We start from the raw sequence: 18,768 nt of genomic DNA, 5'->3' as shown, positions 1-18,768 counted from the left end.
ACGGAAAACCTTAAATTGCAGTGAATAAGTGAAGACTCGGCACCCCACTTCTGAAAGGTTGCCAAACCCTGCTCTATATTATATTATAGAGGGTGATCTAAAAGCAAACGCTCCTCTCCTGTGTCTACCCATGCATTTATTCTCTTCAAGAATAACTGTTTAGACTGAGTCACTTTCCAGTGGTAATAGGAATTCTAATCAAATTGACTTAATTACTAAAAATATACCTGAGTCATTCATGCTGCTGTTCCTCTTGGCATAGGCACTGCGGACCACCTGCTCATAAACCTGAGCTCCTATTGTTCTCATGTTCTCACGAATCATGATGCCTTGGGCTTGCATCATGAAGAGGTAGGTGTTCACTGCAAGAAATAACCAGAGAGATTAAATTAGCAGCAAATTTTATAGGTAGGAGAAACTCAAATATTTAACCCTTTTTGGAACCATTCTGTTTCACCTCAGTTTCCTTGTGTCAGGAAGCTCTTTGGGGGACACAGGCCCAAGTTACCTGATGTGGGATGGGAAAGATCATACAATTTCGCAAGACTACATCTAAGGCATATTTCAAAATATATCTGGAACGATAAAAGGAATTTAAACTATTTAGTCCTAAAATCCAGGACTGTATTTTATAGTTAGAGGCTACATTCCTACTAAACCCTGATACCACTGAGACATGTTTTTAGTAAACCAGGAAATACAGGATTTTGTAAGTGGGGGACTTTAATAAGAATGAATTAAGGGTTTTGGTGCTGATGGTGCACTACAGCCTGATTAGTAACAGAAATCGGCACATAAATATGGAATTTATTCCATTTTCATTAGCCTTGAAGCTCACCTTTAGTCAGTATACTAAGAAAGCCTGTCTGTTGGGATGCTTAGAACTAGACTAGTAAGTAATAATAACTCTACCTTTACTCATCTTGTATCTTTTTACATGTTGCTAAGTCCCTGTTGCCTTTTGTCTGGTCCCCTTATGCCTTTCCAAAGCCCCTATGTATCATGTTTGGACATACGCATTTTTGGGCCACCAGATTTTGGACAAAAAAGGATCTTTTAAAAATATATTTACCCTTACTGGTAGCATTACTAATAATATAGATGGCATGCCTTTCCTGGTTTTAAGAGGAACATATAGGGAGAGCTTACAGCGGCACAGCTGTACTGATGCAGCTGCGCGGCTGTAAGATCTCCCATCTAGCCACTCTATCCCAATGGGAGAGCTCTCCCATCGACACAATTAAACCATCCCCAACAAGCAGTGGTAGGTATGTTGGCAGGAGAGGCGCTCATGCCGACATAGCGCTGTCCACATTGGTGCTTCTGTTGGTGTAACCTAGGTCTCTCAGCACGGTGTTTTTTCAAACCCCGGAGCAACAGAAGTTATACCAACAAAAGTGCTAGTGTATACACAGCCTTAGTCAATTTATAATTATAAAAAGTCTATCTGAACTGCACCAAGGCCACAGATTATTAACGATAAAGAAGATGTATCCTAGAAGTGAGTTACATTGTATACGGCCGAGTTGTTCTACGGCCACCTTTCAAAGTTGTCCAAGAGACTTTTTTAAAAACACAGAAAAGAGCAGAGCATCTCACCCCATAGACTGCCACTAGCCTGATGGTAGAAATCCCTACCACAAGGAGGGGGTTAGCCATGTGGAATGGAATAAGGGAAAATGGAATAAAGGATAGGAATGTAATATTCTGTAAGGGGATTTCTAACTATTTTTAAAGAAAATTGCTAAAAGAATTGTGTAGAAAGAGGAAATTTTATACCTGGTCCAAAATTAAAAGATAAATAAGGCTCACTGACAAATTGACATAGGTTCTGTAAAAAGTGTGATAGAGTCTACATACATGCTCCTTCTGGTTTTATCTTTCATTTACATTTTAATATGCTACAATGAATAATTCCACAAAAGACTGTGGGTTGGCTCAGGCAAATGTGATGCAATTTAATATTCTGACATACAATTCTGCAAAAGGTAACGTATTAAAGAATACCTTCTGATGGCTCAGCTGATGAGGCATGATTTTTGGCAAGTTCCTAGGACGGGGGTCGGCAACCTTTCAGAAGTGGTGTGCCGAGTCTTCATTTATTCACTCTAATTTAAGGTTTCGCACGCCAGTAATACATTTTAATGTTTTTAGACAGTCTCTTTCTAGACGTCTTTAATATATAACTAAACTATTGTTGTATGTAAAGTAAATAAGGTTTTTAAAATGTTTAAGCAGCTTCATTTAAAATTAAAATGCAGAGCCCCCCAGACTGGTGGCCAGGACCTGGGCAGTGTGAGTGCCACTGAAAAATCAGCTCACGTGCCCCCTTTGGCATGTGTGTCATAGGTTGCCTTCCCCTGTCCTAGGAGAAGCAGGGGTTTCTGCCATTTGGATAATGACAGTTTATGGAGGGAGACGCCTTTTTACTTTCTGCACGTTGTAACAACTCTTTTGGACAACTCAGAGAAGAGGGTACAATGACCCAAGTGTCAGCCTTGGCACATAAAAGCTTTCCTCAGTGTACATGAGAGTAGAGAGGTTGGGGGAAGAGTCTCTAAACCAATGGTACTCAGACTAGGCTCACGAGCCGCAAGTGGCTCTTTAATGTGCCTCCTATGGCTCTTTGCAGCATGCATTAAAACTAGAGCTGTCGATTAATTGCAGTTAACTCACGTGACTAATTTTTTTTTGAGTTAATCACAGTTTTAATTGCACTGTTAAACAGAATACCAATTGAAATTTATTAAATATTTTGGATGTTTTTCTACATTTTCATACATATTGTATTGTGTTGTAATTGAAATCAAAGTGTATATTTTTATTACAAATATTTTCACTGTAAAAAAGGTATACAAGTACTGTAGTGCAATCTCTGTCATGAAAGCGCAACTTACAAATGTAGATTTTTTTTTTTGGTTACATAACTGCACTTAAAAACAAGACAATGTAAAATTTCAGAGGCTACAAATCCACTCAGCCCTACTTCTTGTTCAGCCAAATCGTTAAGACAAACATGGCTGTTTACATTTACAGGAGATAATGCTGCCCTCTTCTTATTTACGATGTCAACAAAGTGAGAACAGGCATTTGGCATGGCACTTTTGTTGCCAGCATTGAAAGCTATTTACATGCCAGATATGCCAAACATTCGTGCGCCCCTTCTTGCTTCAGCCACCACTCCAGAGGACGTGCTTCCATGTTGATGACGTTTGTTAAAAAAAATAGTGCGTGAATTAAATTTGGGACTGATCTCCTTGGGGGAAAATTGTATGTCTCCTGCTCTGTTTTACCCGCCCTCTGCCCTATATTTCCTGTTCTAGCAGTCTCGGATGATGACCTAGCACATGATGTTCATTTTAAGAACACTTTCACTCAAGACTGGACAAAACGCAAAGAAGGAACGAATGTGAGATTTCTAAAGATAGCTACAGCACTCGACCCAAAGTTTAAGAATCTGAAGTGCCTTCCAAAATCTAAGAGGGACAAAGTGTGGAGCATGCTTTCAGAAGTCTTAAAAGAGCAACACTCCGATGCGAAAACTACAGAACCTAAACCATCAAAAAAGAAAATCAATCTTCTGCTGGTGGCATCTGACTCAGATAATGAAAATGAGCATCCGTGGGTCCGCACTGCTTTGGATTGCTATCGAGCAGAACCCATCATTAGCATGGACGCACGTCCCCTGGAATTGTGGTTGAAGCATGAAGGGACATATGAATCTTTAGCGCATCTGGCACGTAGTTATCTTGCGACGTCAGCTACAACAGTGCCACGAGAACACCTGTTCTCGCTTTCAGGTGACACTGTAACGAAGAACTGGGCTGCATTATCTCCTGCAAATGTAAACAAACTTGTTTGTCTGAGTGATTGGCTGAACAACAAGTAGGACTGAGTGGTCTTGCAGGCTCTAAAATTTTACACTTTTATTTTTGAATGCAGGTTTTTTGTACATAATTCTACATTTGTAAGTTCAACTTTCATGATAAAGAGATTGAACTACAGTACTTGTATTAGGTGAATTGAAAAATACTTCTGTTTTTTACAGTGCAAATACTTGTAATCAAAAATAAATATAAAGTGAGCACTGTACACTTGGTATTCTGTGTTGTAATTGGAATCAATATATTTGAAAATGCAGAAAACACCCAAAAATATTTAAATAAATGGTATATTATTGTTTAATCGCAATTAGTTTTTTAAATTGCTTGACAGCCCTAATTAAAACACTAATTTAAATATTAACTAATCTTTTACTATACTAACCAATTAAGTTATCAACTTGCAATAAGTTATTAACTTATTTGCTGTGAGAATATAATATAAAAATATGTAACACTATGGATAAATGAAACAATGAATTCACACTACTGTGGCTCTTCTGGGTAATGTTGATCATTAATTTAGCTCCTGAACCACTGAGGTCTGAGGGCTAGTCTACACAAGCACCTCTGCAGCGGCAGCACTTCAACATGTCTTATGGCGTCATGGCAGAGCGCTGGGAGAGCTTGAGCGCCGGGAGGGGCGTAGCTCCCAGCGCTGGTGCACTGTTTACACTGGCGCTTTACAGTGCTGAAACTTTCTGCGCTCAGGGGGGTGTTTTTTCACACCCCCGAGTGAGAAAGTTGCAGTGCTGTAAATTGCCAGTGTAGACAAACCCTGAGTATCACTGCTCTAAACCATGCAGTCCCAATCTTTGCTTTGAGCAAAATTCTATCTATTTCTCAGCACTTCTGAGGATGCTCACACCCTTATTTCAAGAGACTGAATAGCCTCTATAATAATATAATAATAATATAATAATAATAGCTTCTATAATTAATATATTAATTATATTGTATTAAATAATATAATAATAATAGCTTCTATATTATTCTATAATAATAATAATAAAATAATAATAATAGCTTCTATAAGAATTCCTTATAGCCTAGCAGCCCTGAGTGATAAGTGTCTTCCTCTGTGACTGGAATGTTCCCAATGTCTAAGATCATTACTCTACTTTACCTCTGCCCCAGAGGACAATCACCCCTTTTCACCTCAGCTAAGATGTTGTACAGCATTTTGAGGGTGACGCATTATGCAAATACTATGTATTTGTCATTATATCCCCCAACCCTTTAATCAGGTTTCTTGTGGGCTACAAGAAAAATTCATTTTCATTAGTCTTTTCATTTTCAGATCTTCAGTTCCCTTTTGCCAGTTTGCATCACAATTCTAATGAGATTTAAAATGTTTGTATTCATTTTTGGAGCTTGAATAGAGGAAAAAAAACTTAGACTGTTTGAAAGTAGAGGAAAAATGCAGGTCAAATTAACCCAACACAGGTAAATGATTTAAACAAGAGTATTTAAAAGTGATACAAGGCTCCCTGAGGCAGTGAAATGGAAAAGCTATAAGGACAGATGAAAATACTAACAAGTTAAGCAAAGATGGCATCTGTGATGGGTTGGATCACCACTTGGGGCTGCCAACTTATGTGCCAAGACTACTTCTGCCCTTGCTTTCCCTGCCAGCTTGGGACTCCAGCACCTTACCTCGCTGAGCCAGACATGCCAGTCTGCTCCAACACTGACCCAAAGTCTGAACCACATGCTCCAAAGCTGCTGACTTAACTGAAAGCAACTTAAGTGTTCCTGTCTTTAACACTCAGATGCCCAACTCCCGATGGGGTCCAAACCCCAAATAAATCCGTTTTACCCTGTACAAAGCTTATACAGGGTAAACTCATAAATTGTTTGCCCTCTATAACACTGATAGAGAGGTATGCACAGTTGTTCCCTCCCCACACCCCCGCTCAGGTATTAATACATACCCTGGGTTAATTAGTAAAAAGTAAAAAGTGATTTTATTAAATACAGAAACTAGAATTTAAGGGGTTCCAAGTAGTAACAGACAGAACAATATGAATTATCAAGTAAAATAAAATAGAACTCGCAAGTCTATGTCTAATGTGGTAAGAAACTGAATACAGATAAAAACTTCATCCTTAGAGGAATTCTAATAAACTTCCTTTTACAGACTAGTCTCCTTCTAGTCTGGGTCCAGCAATCACCCACACCCCTGTAGTTACTGCCCTTTGTTCCAGTTTCTTTCAGGTATCTTTGGGGGTGGAGAGGCTCTCTCTTTAGCCAGCTGAAGACAAAATGGAGGGGTCTCCCTCAGGGTTTAAATAGACTTTCTCTGGTGGGTGGACACCCCTCACTCCCCCTGTGTAGATCCCAGCTACAATATGGAGTTTTGGAGTCACATGGGCCAGTCACATGTCCATGCATGACTCAGAACTTACAGGTAGCAGCCATGGGTCACATGCTACCTTGAACATCCACAAGTAGACTTCCTATGTGGATTGGAGCATTCCAAGATCCATTGTTCGTAAAGTGTTTCTTGACTGGGCACTTAATTTGCACATTCCTTTCTCAAGAAGCTGACCAAATGCTTTACAAAGGTTATTTAAAAATCAAGCCAGTACACAGCCAATATTCATAACTTTGAATACAAAAATGATACATGCATACAAATGGGATTAATAGATTCAGTAGATCATAACCTTTACAGAGATGTGTCACATGGCATATGTACCATAAAACATATTCCAGTTATGTCATATATACATTCATAAGCATATTTCCATAAAGCCTTATGGGGTGCAGTGTCATAGCATCATTCATTAAAAAGGAGGCCCTCAGCACAAGGGTGAGCAGTAAACCAACAAAATACCTCTGAACCAAAGGACGAGGATTGAAGACCATACATTTTTGTAACAAGCAATTGGCTTTCTAATAGCAACATACAGCACAAAGGCTTAACTTGGAAAACAAAGGTTGGCTCATACCAGGAAGCTCCAAAGCTTATTATGCACGCACTCAGTCACTGAGAGCTCAGGTTAGAAAGGTTACTCTAGGGCAGTGGTTCTACTGTGCCCCTTTCTGAGTCTGATTTGTCCTGCGTACCCCCAAGTTTCACCTCACTTAAACTACTAGCTTACAAAATCAGACAAAAATACAAAAGTGTCACAGCGTTCAGTTATTACGGAAAAAATGCTTACTTTTTCAATTTTACCATATAATTATAAAATACATTGATTGGAATATAAATACTGTACATACAATTCAGAGCAGTATTAACAAGTCATTGTATAACATTTTAGTTTGTATGGACGTCACTAGTGCTTTTTACGTAGCCTGCCATAAAAACAGGTAAACATCTAGAGGAGTTGACATACCCCCAGAAGACCTCAGTGTACTTCCAGGCACTAGGGAACTGCACCCACATTCCCTAATACAAAGTTCTAAACTGAGGATATGTCTACACTGCAAGCACTACAATGGCCCAGCTACAGCACTGAAACTACACCACTGTACCCTCAAGAGGTGGTAATTAGTTGATGGCACAATTCTTCCATCGACCTAGCTGCATCTACAGTGGGGGTTAGGTCGACCTAATAATGTCACATCGGTAAGGCTGAGTTTGTCACGGAGGTCATGGATTCCCTGACTTTCCATGACTTCTGCAGCAGCCGGTGCGCCTGGCGTGGGGGCTGCCTGAGTAGCTCAAGCAGCCCGAGCCAATCGCATTGGCCACAAAGTCTGAGGCCACTGTGCCCCGCCCCCGCCTCCAGCAGCAGGAGTTTGGGTGTGGGAAGGGGCTCAGGGCTGGGGCACAGGAGGGGTTGAGGGCTCTGGGTGGTGCTTACCTTGGGGGGGGCTCCTCAGAAGCAGTGACATCCCACTCCCTCAGCTCCTAGGCGGAGGCATGGCCAGGCAGCTCTGAACACTGCCTCCGCCTGCAGCCACCACTCCCGCAGCTCCCACTGGCCGCAGTTCCTGGCCAAGGGGAGCTGTGGAGCCAATGCTGCCCAGCCACACCTCTGCCAAGGAGCTGAGAGAGAGGGATGTCGCCGCTACTGGGGAGGCGGGTGTCCGTCCGTCCGTCCCCAGACCACGACACACCCCCCCCCAAGCACCTGCGGTACCCCCCAGGCTGCCCCCCCCCAAGATTTAGTCAGGGGTAATTAGTACAAGTCATGGACAGGTCAGAGGCTGTGAATTTTTGTTTACTGCCTGTGACCTGTCCATGACTTACTAAAAATACCCATGACTAAAACCATGGGCAGCAGGTATAACAGGCCAGGGGAGAATCTGCCTCCCCAGCGCTGCCGCCGGACCCCTGGTTGCAGGGTTTGGCAACAAAGATTTTGCTTTATTATGCCGCATGCAGATTCCGGGACTGCCTCCTCAGCCACCCTGCTGGGGCTGGGGCGCCAATCCTGCAGCCAATATAGTGGCTAATGCCAGGTGCCCCAGGGAGAATGAACAGAACAGGTAATCAAGTCATCCATTCCCTGTCGCACATTCCCAGCTTCTGGCAAACAGAGGCGAGGGACACTTCAGAGCACGATTTGCATCCCTGTCCAACCTGGCTAATAACCATTGATGGACCTATCATAACTATTCAGTATGATTTCAATAGCTCTTAACTAAGATTTTATTCTCTCTTGCTACAAATAGATTCTAGAGTCCATAAAAAGCTTTGTTATACAGGTACGGTAAGCCTTAAAAGTCTGGTTTCAGAGTAGCAGCCGTGTTAGTCTGTATCCACAAAAAGAAAAGGAGTACTTGTGGCACCTTAGAGACTAACAAATTTATTTGAGCATAAGCTTTCGTGAGCTACAGCTCACAAGTCTGGTGAACAAGAGGAGCAAGCAGTGCAATAGGACTGGTATATCATTGAGGCTATAAGGAAGGATAGGTACAACAAAGGATAGATACAACAACTAAAGAATGGCTTCCATAGGCTTGGTCTTAACATGCAAGAAAAATTAAATATAGGAAGACTAGGTCTACATTTGGTTGCAATACAATTTGTATTAAAAAAAGTGTCAAGCAGAACTGATTTCCCTGAACATTAGTCTGCAATTGTGAAACTTTAAAATTTAGCTATTTACATTCTAATGTATTGTTAAAATTAAGGATATCTGGGGCTTACTGTTTTTAAGGAAGCATTTGTAATAATACTTTGCCCACCTGTCAAAGGATACATTTAAAAACATTTGTTGAGCACTGGGAGATGACATTATCTCTGATTTATACAGGGTGAAGACGACGTACACAGAGAATAAGTAATTTCTCCAAAGTCATACAGCAAAGCAGAGCTGGGATTAGAAGGCAGATGTGCCAACTCCAGAGCATCTTTAAAATCAGATCATACTCACTCCCCCTACCGTCTGGCCCACATACTTTTGAGTCATAGGTCCGAATGCCTCTGGTATTCAGGGATTTGTAGGTGCTTCTAATACCTTTTGTTAGGGAAAATTTGTTGTGCATTGAAAAGCACTGACAAGAGACTAAAAGAAAAAAGAAGACTAAAAAAAAAAGACAAAGTTTCCCAGGCCTTAGAGGTGCATTATACAAAAGGATGTGTAACTGATTTCCCTTTACAGATCTGTGAGCTGGGGGCTCTGTTCAGTACGGTAAAGCTGCAACCCTTCACCTCAGTGATTTTGGTGGCAAAATGATAGGTGGTGGACATTAGTGACAGTTCCACTTTCAGGTGCAAAACATCAAAGCAGACTGAACATTAGGGAAGTGAAGTACTGTGGCTCCTTCTCTTCCCTTTCATAGGAAGCACACAACAGGCAGCATGCTAACTACTCAGTTTAAGATACTTATCCGCATCATGCTCAAAGTCATAGAAGGTGGGTTTTAGATATACCTCTTTTTGTGCAGTTTTTAGTTTAGAAGCATTAGGAGATAGGAACAGTTCTGTGACTTGTACAGCACCATGCTATTTGCTGATTCTGAACAAATGATTAAGAGAGCCTTTATTTCAGTATGCTGTACTCACTGGAAATAGTTCCATCAGGTTTCGTGAGTAGTAAGAACAAATAAGCATAGGACCCAATGTCTACTTCCTGCTTAAAACACAGAGGCTTGTCCAGTTTACTGAGTATTCTGTTTTTTCCCTGTTCCATTTAATAGGTTAGATGAGGGGTCGGCAACCTATGGCACGCGTGCCAAAGACAGCACGCGAGCCGATTTTTAGTGGCACGCTGCTGCCTGCCGGGTCCCAGCCAACTGCTGAACCCAGGCCGGGACCCCGGCAGGCAGCAGCATGCCATTAAAAATCCTGCCCGCCCCAGCCTGCTCTTCTCCACACCCCCGCCCCTCCTGCGGGGGCAGGGTGAAGAAGCTTGGTCCTGCCGGCTGCTATTGCAGGGCAGGCGAGCTCCCCCTCCCTCGCCTCTTCCCCCAGCATGCGGGGTTCCTGCCCCACCTCCTCTCCCTCCCTGCCACCCATCAGCTGATGGCCCTTGCGGGGGAGGGGGAGGAGCGGAGCTGCAACCCGCTCGCTGCTTTGGGGAGGAAGAAGAAAAGAGGTGGGGACGGGGCGGTGGGGACGGGGGGGGGGGGGGGTTGGAATCAGGGCATGTCCCCTCCAGCCCCCTGCCATAAGTCGCTCTGGGCACGGCACTGGGAGCACCCCCATGACCTTAGCCTACCCCCCCAGCCCTCTGCCCTGACCCCTGCACCCCCCTCACACACCCCCAGCCCCCTGCCCTGACCCCTGCACCCCCCTCACACACCCCCAGCCCTGACCCCTGCACTCCCCCCACATACCCAGCCCCCCCCATGCCCTAACTCCTGCATACACCTGCAGCACCCTTCCCAGACTCCTGCACCCCCCACACATACCCAGGCCCCTGACTCTTGCACCCCCCACATTCCCACCCCTCGCACCAAATGGGAGCTCCTGCCCCCCTCCCCCCCACACTCCTCACACCAAATGGGAGCTGCCCTGGTAAGCACTCCACAGCCAAACCTCCTACACCCCACCCCCCAGCCTGATCCTTCATCCCCAGCCCTGTGCTCAGTGCACTCCCACCCTCAGCTCAGTGCAGAGAGAGAGAGAGGAAGAGAATGGGCTAGAACCAGGGAGAAGGTAGGTACCCACTCTATGTGGGCAGGGCCAGGATCCCAGACCAGCAGTGGGCTGAGCTGCTCAGCCCACTGCTGGTCCGAGGTCCCGGCCGCTGGCCTGCTCAGCCCACTGCTGGTCTGGGGTTCTGGCTGACAGCTCCTTGCCAGCCGGGGCACTGGCCGCAGGCCCCGCTCAGCTTGCTGCCAGCCTAGGTGAAGGGCACCTCAGGCCGGCGCTGGGCTGAGCGGGCCGGCGGCATAAGATCAGCAATTTAATTTTAAATGAAGCTTCTTAAACATTTTGAAAACCTTGTTTACTTTATGTACAAAAATAGTTTAGTTATATAATACATAGACTTATAGAGAGACCTTCTAAAAAACGTTAAAATGTATTACTGGCACGTGAAATCTTAAAGTGAATAAATGAAGACTTGGCACACCACTTCTGAAAGGTTGCTGACCCCTGGGTTAGATGATGCATAACCTAATAGAAGCTGCAAGATAAGACACTGTTGACTTTCATGAGATTGCAGCAAGAATCCTTAAGACTGTCCCAGCAGTTACCATCTCATGGAAAACTGAAGTAAGAAAAACAGGTTTGTTTAAATCTGAGATGGCTGATTGTCATTTCAGATATTAACCCCTTTGGTAAAATGATCAGCGAGATACCTGTCCAGAGAACAGGCTGTAATGCCAACATGCTAAATGCAAAGAGAAGCCACAATGGTTACCACCACCTGATCTTATGGGAAGACAGCCTACTTTTCAGCATCTGAATGCCAATACTGGAAATGACTCATCACCATTCAAAATGCTGCCATTATTAGGGACCTTAAAATTATCCATAACCGGGACATGCGATCTGTTCAGCTAATCATGGAGTCAGATTACAGGAAACCATATTAAGCACTGCAGTCTTTACACATATAAAGCTCTTAAACAACTTCAGTGGGAGTCATGGTTGCTCAGCATGTCGTGAGCAAGCCCAAAAGGTAGCCATGTTTAAGTCTTCAATAAGGAATTCTTGAACTGCACTCAAACCTCCCCCAATAGAAGTTATTAGCTTCCAAGTAGAGTTTCAAAGTTATTGGTTTTGACCTATAAAATGCTGAGTAATTTGGGACTTTTCTACTTACAGACTGTTTCTCTCCATGCAAAACTGGCACAGCTATGATCAGCAGAAGAACTCAAGATACCAAATATCCTGTTGCTGTTGTCTACAAAAGAATGCACGTATGTACACATGCAGTTGCAGTGCGCTTGTTCAGGTTGAACTATGCTTCAGCTGTGCAGTAATTCTTCTCGGAACGAGATCTTGTTGATCTAATGCAGGGGTAGTCTAAAATAGGCAGACCCCCATGGGCCAAATCGAGATCACTAGATGCTTCTGAATGGACTCAGAAATCTTATTTACTTATTATCATTGTGGTTGTTTTATTATTTTCTCAAGTCTGGACCTTGACTATACCCGTCCTAGAAATTTGGACCTTGACAAAAAATTGACTATCCCTGATCTAATGGATTATGCAGGATTATTACTATTAAATTATGTTTGCATAGTGCTTTTCATCTCATAGCAGCACTAAGTAATTTACAAGCTATACTTATACCAAAGGTGGCAAACAACTGACATACAACATGTTGCATGACAATGGAGGGAGAGAGAGGCTAGCTAAGGCCAGCAGCCCCCACTTTTATAACCATTGCTAGGGGATCTTTTGCTGTCCATGGATCTCAGTTTACCAAGTTACGAGGCTGAAGGGCCAACTTGTCTGGGATTTATAAATATGGATCCAGATTTATCAAACTTTAGTCTTAACATCATTTAAGGTATCCAACTGCAGTTAGAGACTAACCAATTTATTTGAGCATAAGCTTTCGTGAGCTACAGCTCACTTCATCGGAGTGGGAATTTCTAAGGTGCCACTAGTACTCCTTTTCTTTTTGCGAATACAGACTAACACGGCTGCTACTCTGAAACCACTCTTGAGATGTGACAGTATGGTAGATCTCAGAGAGAGACAGCCTTAAAAGCTTATAACAAAGGAAAGAATGGCTATGGCCTCAGAACTACAGACAAGTTTTTGCTATGAAACTGAAGATGGATAGGAATAGCTTTAACTGTGAGTCAAAGCCCAATTACATAGTCAATGCTGCAGGCTGCCTTTAATAACTTTTCAGTTGGCATTTTAGTAGCCCTAACAAAGAAATAGAATAACTTCTCATGGGAAATGAATTTAACTTCACTGTAATGATATGCCAACAGCAGGTAACTTTCCAGTTCAGAGGCTTATTAGGAAGAGGTCCTGAACAACTATTCCTGCTAACCAGTCTATGCAAGAAGGGATAAGAGTCCAGTGACAGTCACTGTCTGTCAGCATGTTCCTGAAACAGGAAGACAAAAGAAATGCTTCCTTTAGTGTCTCATTGTTGGCAGGAAACAGCAAGAACATCTAGTCTGTTTTATTAATGCACTCAGCAGCAGATGGTATGAAGATAAAGCAGGAACTGCTAGACAGCCAGGAGGGGCGGGGGAATTCAAGTTAACAGACAGCAACATGAGAGAATCAAAGAGGTAGGTTCACACACTACAGAAACAGCTATCAGCTTGGAGCACTGGGGCCCGATGTTTCCTGATAAGACAATCTTCCTAGACTACTATTAAAAAACCCCAAACCACCACCAACATAAAAGCATGCAGTATGGTTTAGGGGCTCTCATACCAACCTCTGTTTCTACAGTATCTGACATTCTTCCCGATTTGTAAGTAGGCCTGAAAGCCTTGTTTATGCATATGGACCACTTCTGAATTAACAAAAAATATTCTAATCAAGCTATGTTAACTTTTTCAGGAAAACTAGGGTTTATGGAATGCTATTCACCTGCCTTCCAGAATGTAATTGGTGACCAATCCCAACTGTCATCTAGGGACAAGTCTGAGAGCAAGCTCCAGAAATTATTGACCCTAAGAGTATATGCTCTTCAGGGCAAGGGCCATCTTTTTCTTACATGTTTTTCAAACTTCTAGCACAACAGGACCCTGATCCATCACTGTGGCTCCTTGGCACTACCGCAGTACAAAGATTGAACACAGCTTTTGGAAATAATGCAAAGCTGAAAATATTACAGCAAATATTGCACTCAGCAGTACACATGCAATATGCTAAAGAATGTGAAAAACAAATCTCTTAAATAATTAGTTTTATTAATACTAATGTGTATTACAGTAGCATAGACGCTCCAATCATGATCAGGACACCGTTGTTTTTGTACACTGACTAGTACAGATAGACATGTTCCCTGCTGCAAAGACCTTGCAATGTGGCTTAAGAGAGACAAACGGATGTAATAACCAGAGCCTTCTCTACAGCGAATCTTTTGTTAAACTCTTCCAGCAACATTCTACCCCCAGTGCAGCTCCACTGGGGGTTGCTGTGGTGAGAGCTTTTACCAAAGCTCAGCACAGACAAAGCCTTAAATAACTCTGAAATTCCTATGACTGTTAGGCTACCAAGAGCACAAAGTGGGCATTGAGCAATTAGGAGGCTGGATTTTTTTTTTTTTTTTTTTTTTTTTTTTTTTTTTTACATTTTCCCTCCCCATATTGTACATGCAAAGATACACCAGCAATTCTACTGGCCCTCTACCTAATTTAGATAAGAAAAAAGTATTCCCCAACTATGCAGACTGCAAAAACATGCAGTTTTATGGGTCTTGAATTTATATTCGAGAACAAATGCTTATTCTTAAATGTGGTAACATTGGTATTAGCCCTTTATCTACCATTTATTAATAAGTTATTCCTTGCTGAACTATTTGTAGCACTAGCTAGGCTAAAAATTAACAGTGCAGAGGCACCACACACAATTACAAAACATTTACAGAACTGGCAAGTTTTCCAACTGCACATGCATGGATTGACTGGAGAAAGATTAGACATTATAAAGTATTGCTTAACCAGAAATTGAGTATTGAGTGTTTATCTCTATATACTATCTCAGAAATGTGAAATTATTTTGAGGCTTCAAAAGAGGAGGATTTGTAGATTTTTTAAGACTAGAAGGGACCATTATGATCATGTAGACTGATGTCCTGCAAAACACAGGCCATAGAATAAAAACAACTAGGCATCCTTGTGGCACCTTAGAGACTAACAAATTAGTCTCTAAGGTGACACAAGGACTCCTTGTTGTTTTTGCAGATACAGACTAACAGGACTGCCACTCTGAAATCTGAGACCATAGAATGTCACACAGGAATTCCTGCATCCAGCCTATACCTTCTGGTTAAGTTACAGCCTTTTGTTTTTGTTTTTAAACCAAAGACCTCCATTCTTGGTTTACAATCTTCAAGTGATGAAGAATGTACTACAACCCACAGTAAATTATTCCAGTGGTTAACTGAGATGATTTAACTTCAAGAGAACTAGCTTCTAAAATACATACTGTTCATTTGAGTGTACCTTTCATCCATGGACCTCAAAGTTGCATACACTAAATCTCAACCTCTCAGAGGTAGCTGAGTTGTTTTATGATTAAACATATAAACTGGGAGCCAGAATTCTAATCCTAGCTCTGGTACATACTTGATGTGTGGCCCCAGGTAAGTAATCCCCCCAAGGGTAAACTATGTCCTGGATCTTCCATCTACAAGATGAAGGAATAACAGCTCCTTTGCCATAAATTAGTATGATCATACAGTGCTATGAAGGTGTAAGGTTGCTGTGTTTAACATATTATTAGCGAAGTGAATACTGTCATTTTCTGAATGACAAACAGGCACATAATTTAAACGACTTGTCTACTGTCACTATCAAGCCAGTCAGAAATAAAATCCAGTCCTGATTCCCAGTCTCCTGCTGTAATTACTAAACCTTTTCTCACAAAAAGTGACACGCCTGAGAGGAAAAAAAATATGGAGCACATCAAATATTTGCCTAAATTAATGATTACCCATCCTAGCAAGATTCTGATTCTCTTATTTTAAAGTAATTAGAGCTCATGAAGAGATGCAATTCCACATTAGCCTGTCTCTTGTTTACATTCCTTCCCTCCCGCTTCACAACTATGCAGATGTCATTGTCTCTCCATTTACTGTAATCAATCAAGGAGAGAGTTAAGAAACCAGACTAACTTCTTGCTACGGTCTCTCTTTCCCCAGGGCCAGTAACACTGTCTCTAAGAGGAAGGAATACATTAGCTGTGGATTAGGACTTAAGGGCATTACACAGTTAAGTCTATAATGCTACAGACTTTCTCTTCAATGAGCCGAGTACCAATATCAGTAACCAACACCTTATCTCTTCTTAACGGGGCACCACCTACAGACTTGTTGAGAACCTGAACCCTAGCAAATGCTTACAGTTCAGCATGCAGGAAACAACAGCAAGAGCCACGTCAGAGTCCCAACCACCACCTCAGAACTGCTTTTACTTTTTAAGACCTTTATAAATCCCGGTCATTCACTGAGCACTGATTCCTCACTATTCTTAGGCAAAGTGGGATCTTTACTTAATTTACAGAGCCATCTGCTTTCAATAAACAAGTTTCTGGGGAGAAAAGGAGGGATCCATGCTCTTCATTAAATGCAAGAGATCCAGCTAGTTAGTTCCTGTGATGTTGCAGTCTATGTGATTTTATGCTAACGAGTGTGAATATAATGTAACTGAAATGTGCTTCATGCAAAAGGTCTCTTGTAAGGTATCATTACAAAGCTTATAATCTACTGAGTGTGGTCATCCTATTTGTAAAAAGAAAAGGAGTACTTGTGGCACCTTAGAGACTAACCAATTTATTTGAGCATAAGCTTTCGTGAGCTACAGCTCACTATAGTATGCATCCGATGAAGTGAGCTGTAGCTCACGAAAGCTTATGCTCAAATAAATTGGTTAGTCTCTAAGGTGCCACAAGTACTCCTTTTCTTTTTGCGAATACAGACTAACACGGCTGTTACTCTGAAACCCATTCTATTTGTATGACTGTATCATTCTTGTACCTGAAACTAGAAATATGAAATATAACTCTGAGGGTCTACTGTAGTTATGCGAAGTGTGGGCCATTAATGGTGGTTTGGAATCTTGATGGCTCCCATTAACCAGGATAATTGACTGTAGATGGCATCCAATGAAGTGAGCTGTAGCTCACGAAAGCTTATGCTCTAATAAATTTGTTAGTCTCTAAGGTGCCACAAGTACTCCTTTTCTGTTTTACTTGTAAGTCTTCCTGTATACATGTGTGCTGGCAAGTGGGTAATGGAAGTCTTACAGTGACATGTGATCATGTCACCTGAACTGGAATCCATCTTTAACCTAGTGCTTTTCCATTGAGAAGGAGGGTTGGAACCCAGGGGGACAAAGGAATCCCGCCTTATGCAAAAGATATATAAGTGGGTAGATCAGAAAAAAAAAAAGAGGGCGGACATCATGAGGAATCCCCTAGCTACCATCTGAGCTGGAATAAGGGCTGTACCAGGGGAAAGGATTGTGCCCAGACTAGGAAGGTGTCCAGTCTGAAAAACTTATTGAAACATCTCTAAGGGTGAGATTTTACCTGTATTCAGTTTTATTACTGAATTAGACAGACTTGTGTGTTTTATTTTATTTTGCTTGGTAATTCACTTTGTTCGGTCTGTTACTACCTGGAACCACTTAAACCCTACTTTCTGTAATTAATAAAATCACTTTTTACTTATTAACTAACCCAGAGTATGTATTAATACGGGGGGGGGGGGAGGAGAGAGAACAGCTGTGCATCTCTCTCTATCAGTGTTATAGAGGGCGAACAATTTAGGAGTTTAGTATAAGCTTTATACAGGGTAAAACGGATATATTTAGGGTTTGGACCCCATTGGGAGTTGGGCTTCTGAGTGTTAAAGACAGGAACACTTCTTAACTTGCTTTCAGCTAAGTCTGCAGCTTTTGGGGCACGTGGTTCAGACCCTGGGTCAGTGTTGGAGCAGACTGGCCGGTCTGGGTTAGCAAGACAGGGTGCTGGAGTCCTAAGCTGGTAGGGAAAGCAAGGGCAGAAGTAGTCTTGGCACACCAGGTGGCAGTCCCAAGGGGGTTTCTGTGAGCCAACCAATCACAGTAAACAAGTTCTGGGGAGAAAAGGAGGGATCCATGCTCTCCATTAAATGCAAGAGGTCCATCTAGTTAGTTCCAACTACCACCCCATTCCTCAGGCCAGGTGGCGGCAAGAGTGCCACTGAGGCAAAAACCTTTTAAGAGAGCACCAAATGCCACTAAAGGAATGCTCAGGTCAATCCAGTCAGCCTCAACAGATCTAAGAAGGGGTCTCCTGAACTCCTGGACCAGGGGAGGGTGTATGTAGAACATCATTCATTCCCCTCCCCCAAACAAGCAAGCACCATGTTTTTAGACAGTCTTTCAGTTTCACCTTCAAGTTCCAGATACCAAGAAAATCATACAGGAGGGGAAGCTAAATCTGAGCTATTTTCTGCACTTCTTCAAAATAAAACCACTACATTTATTCACATGGTGTTTCTAGCTGTGTTGACCTTTGCAGGCCCAAATTCAGACACTCTGGAGCAGGCTGCTATATTCAGGGAAGAATAGACAATAGAAATCATTTTTTAAAAAAAATTAAGCCACTATCTATATATCACATTCAATTTAAAGAAAAATAGCATTTGGACTTGTTAGTCCTTTAAATTAGAAAAAGATTATCTATGCCCAGGAGAGATTACAAATTATTTTTAGCCTGGAAGATTTTAGCAGACTAATGGGTTTATCTGGTTTGGTGGATTAAATAAAGCCCTACCATCCAATCCAATCCTAGCTTTCTAACCAAGTTTTAGCACCCCAACCATAAGAATTAAACAGTGTATGGCA

The 18,768-nt window shown here is 42.2% G+C and overlaps 1 protein-coding gene across 1 annotated transcript in view; it reads right to left on the bottom strand.

Annotated features, from left to right (window-relative positions):
- B4GALT5 (beta-1,4-galactosyltransferase 5) overlaps positions 1 to 18,768 on the bottom strand; it is a 64,125-nt gene that overhangs the window by 20,056 nt on the left and 25,301 nt on the right. Inside the window, exon 2 of the mRNA XM_074970024.1 lies at positions 228 to 362. Within this exon, the coding sequence (XP_074826125.1) occupies positions 228 to 362 (135 nt within the window). The remainder of the gene's footprint in view (positions 1 to 227; positions 363 to 18,768) is intronic.

Source organism: Natator depressus, chromosome 13 (genome assembly GCF_965152275.1).
Source record: "Natator depressus isolate rNatDep1 chromosome 13, rNatDep2.hap1, whole genome shotgun sequence".
Lineage (NCBI taxonomy): Eukaryota > Metazoa > Chordata > Testudines > Cheloniidae > Natator > Natator depressus.
The sequence above is the reverse complement of the archived record's forward strand: the minus strand, read 5'-3'. Positions and strand labels throughout refer to the sequence as shown.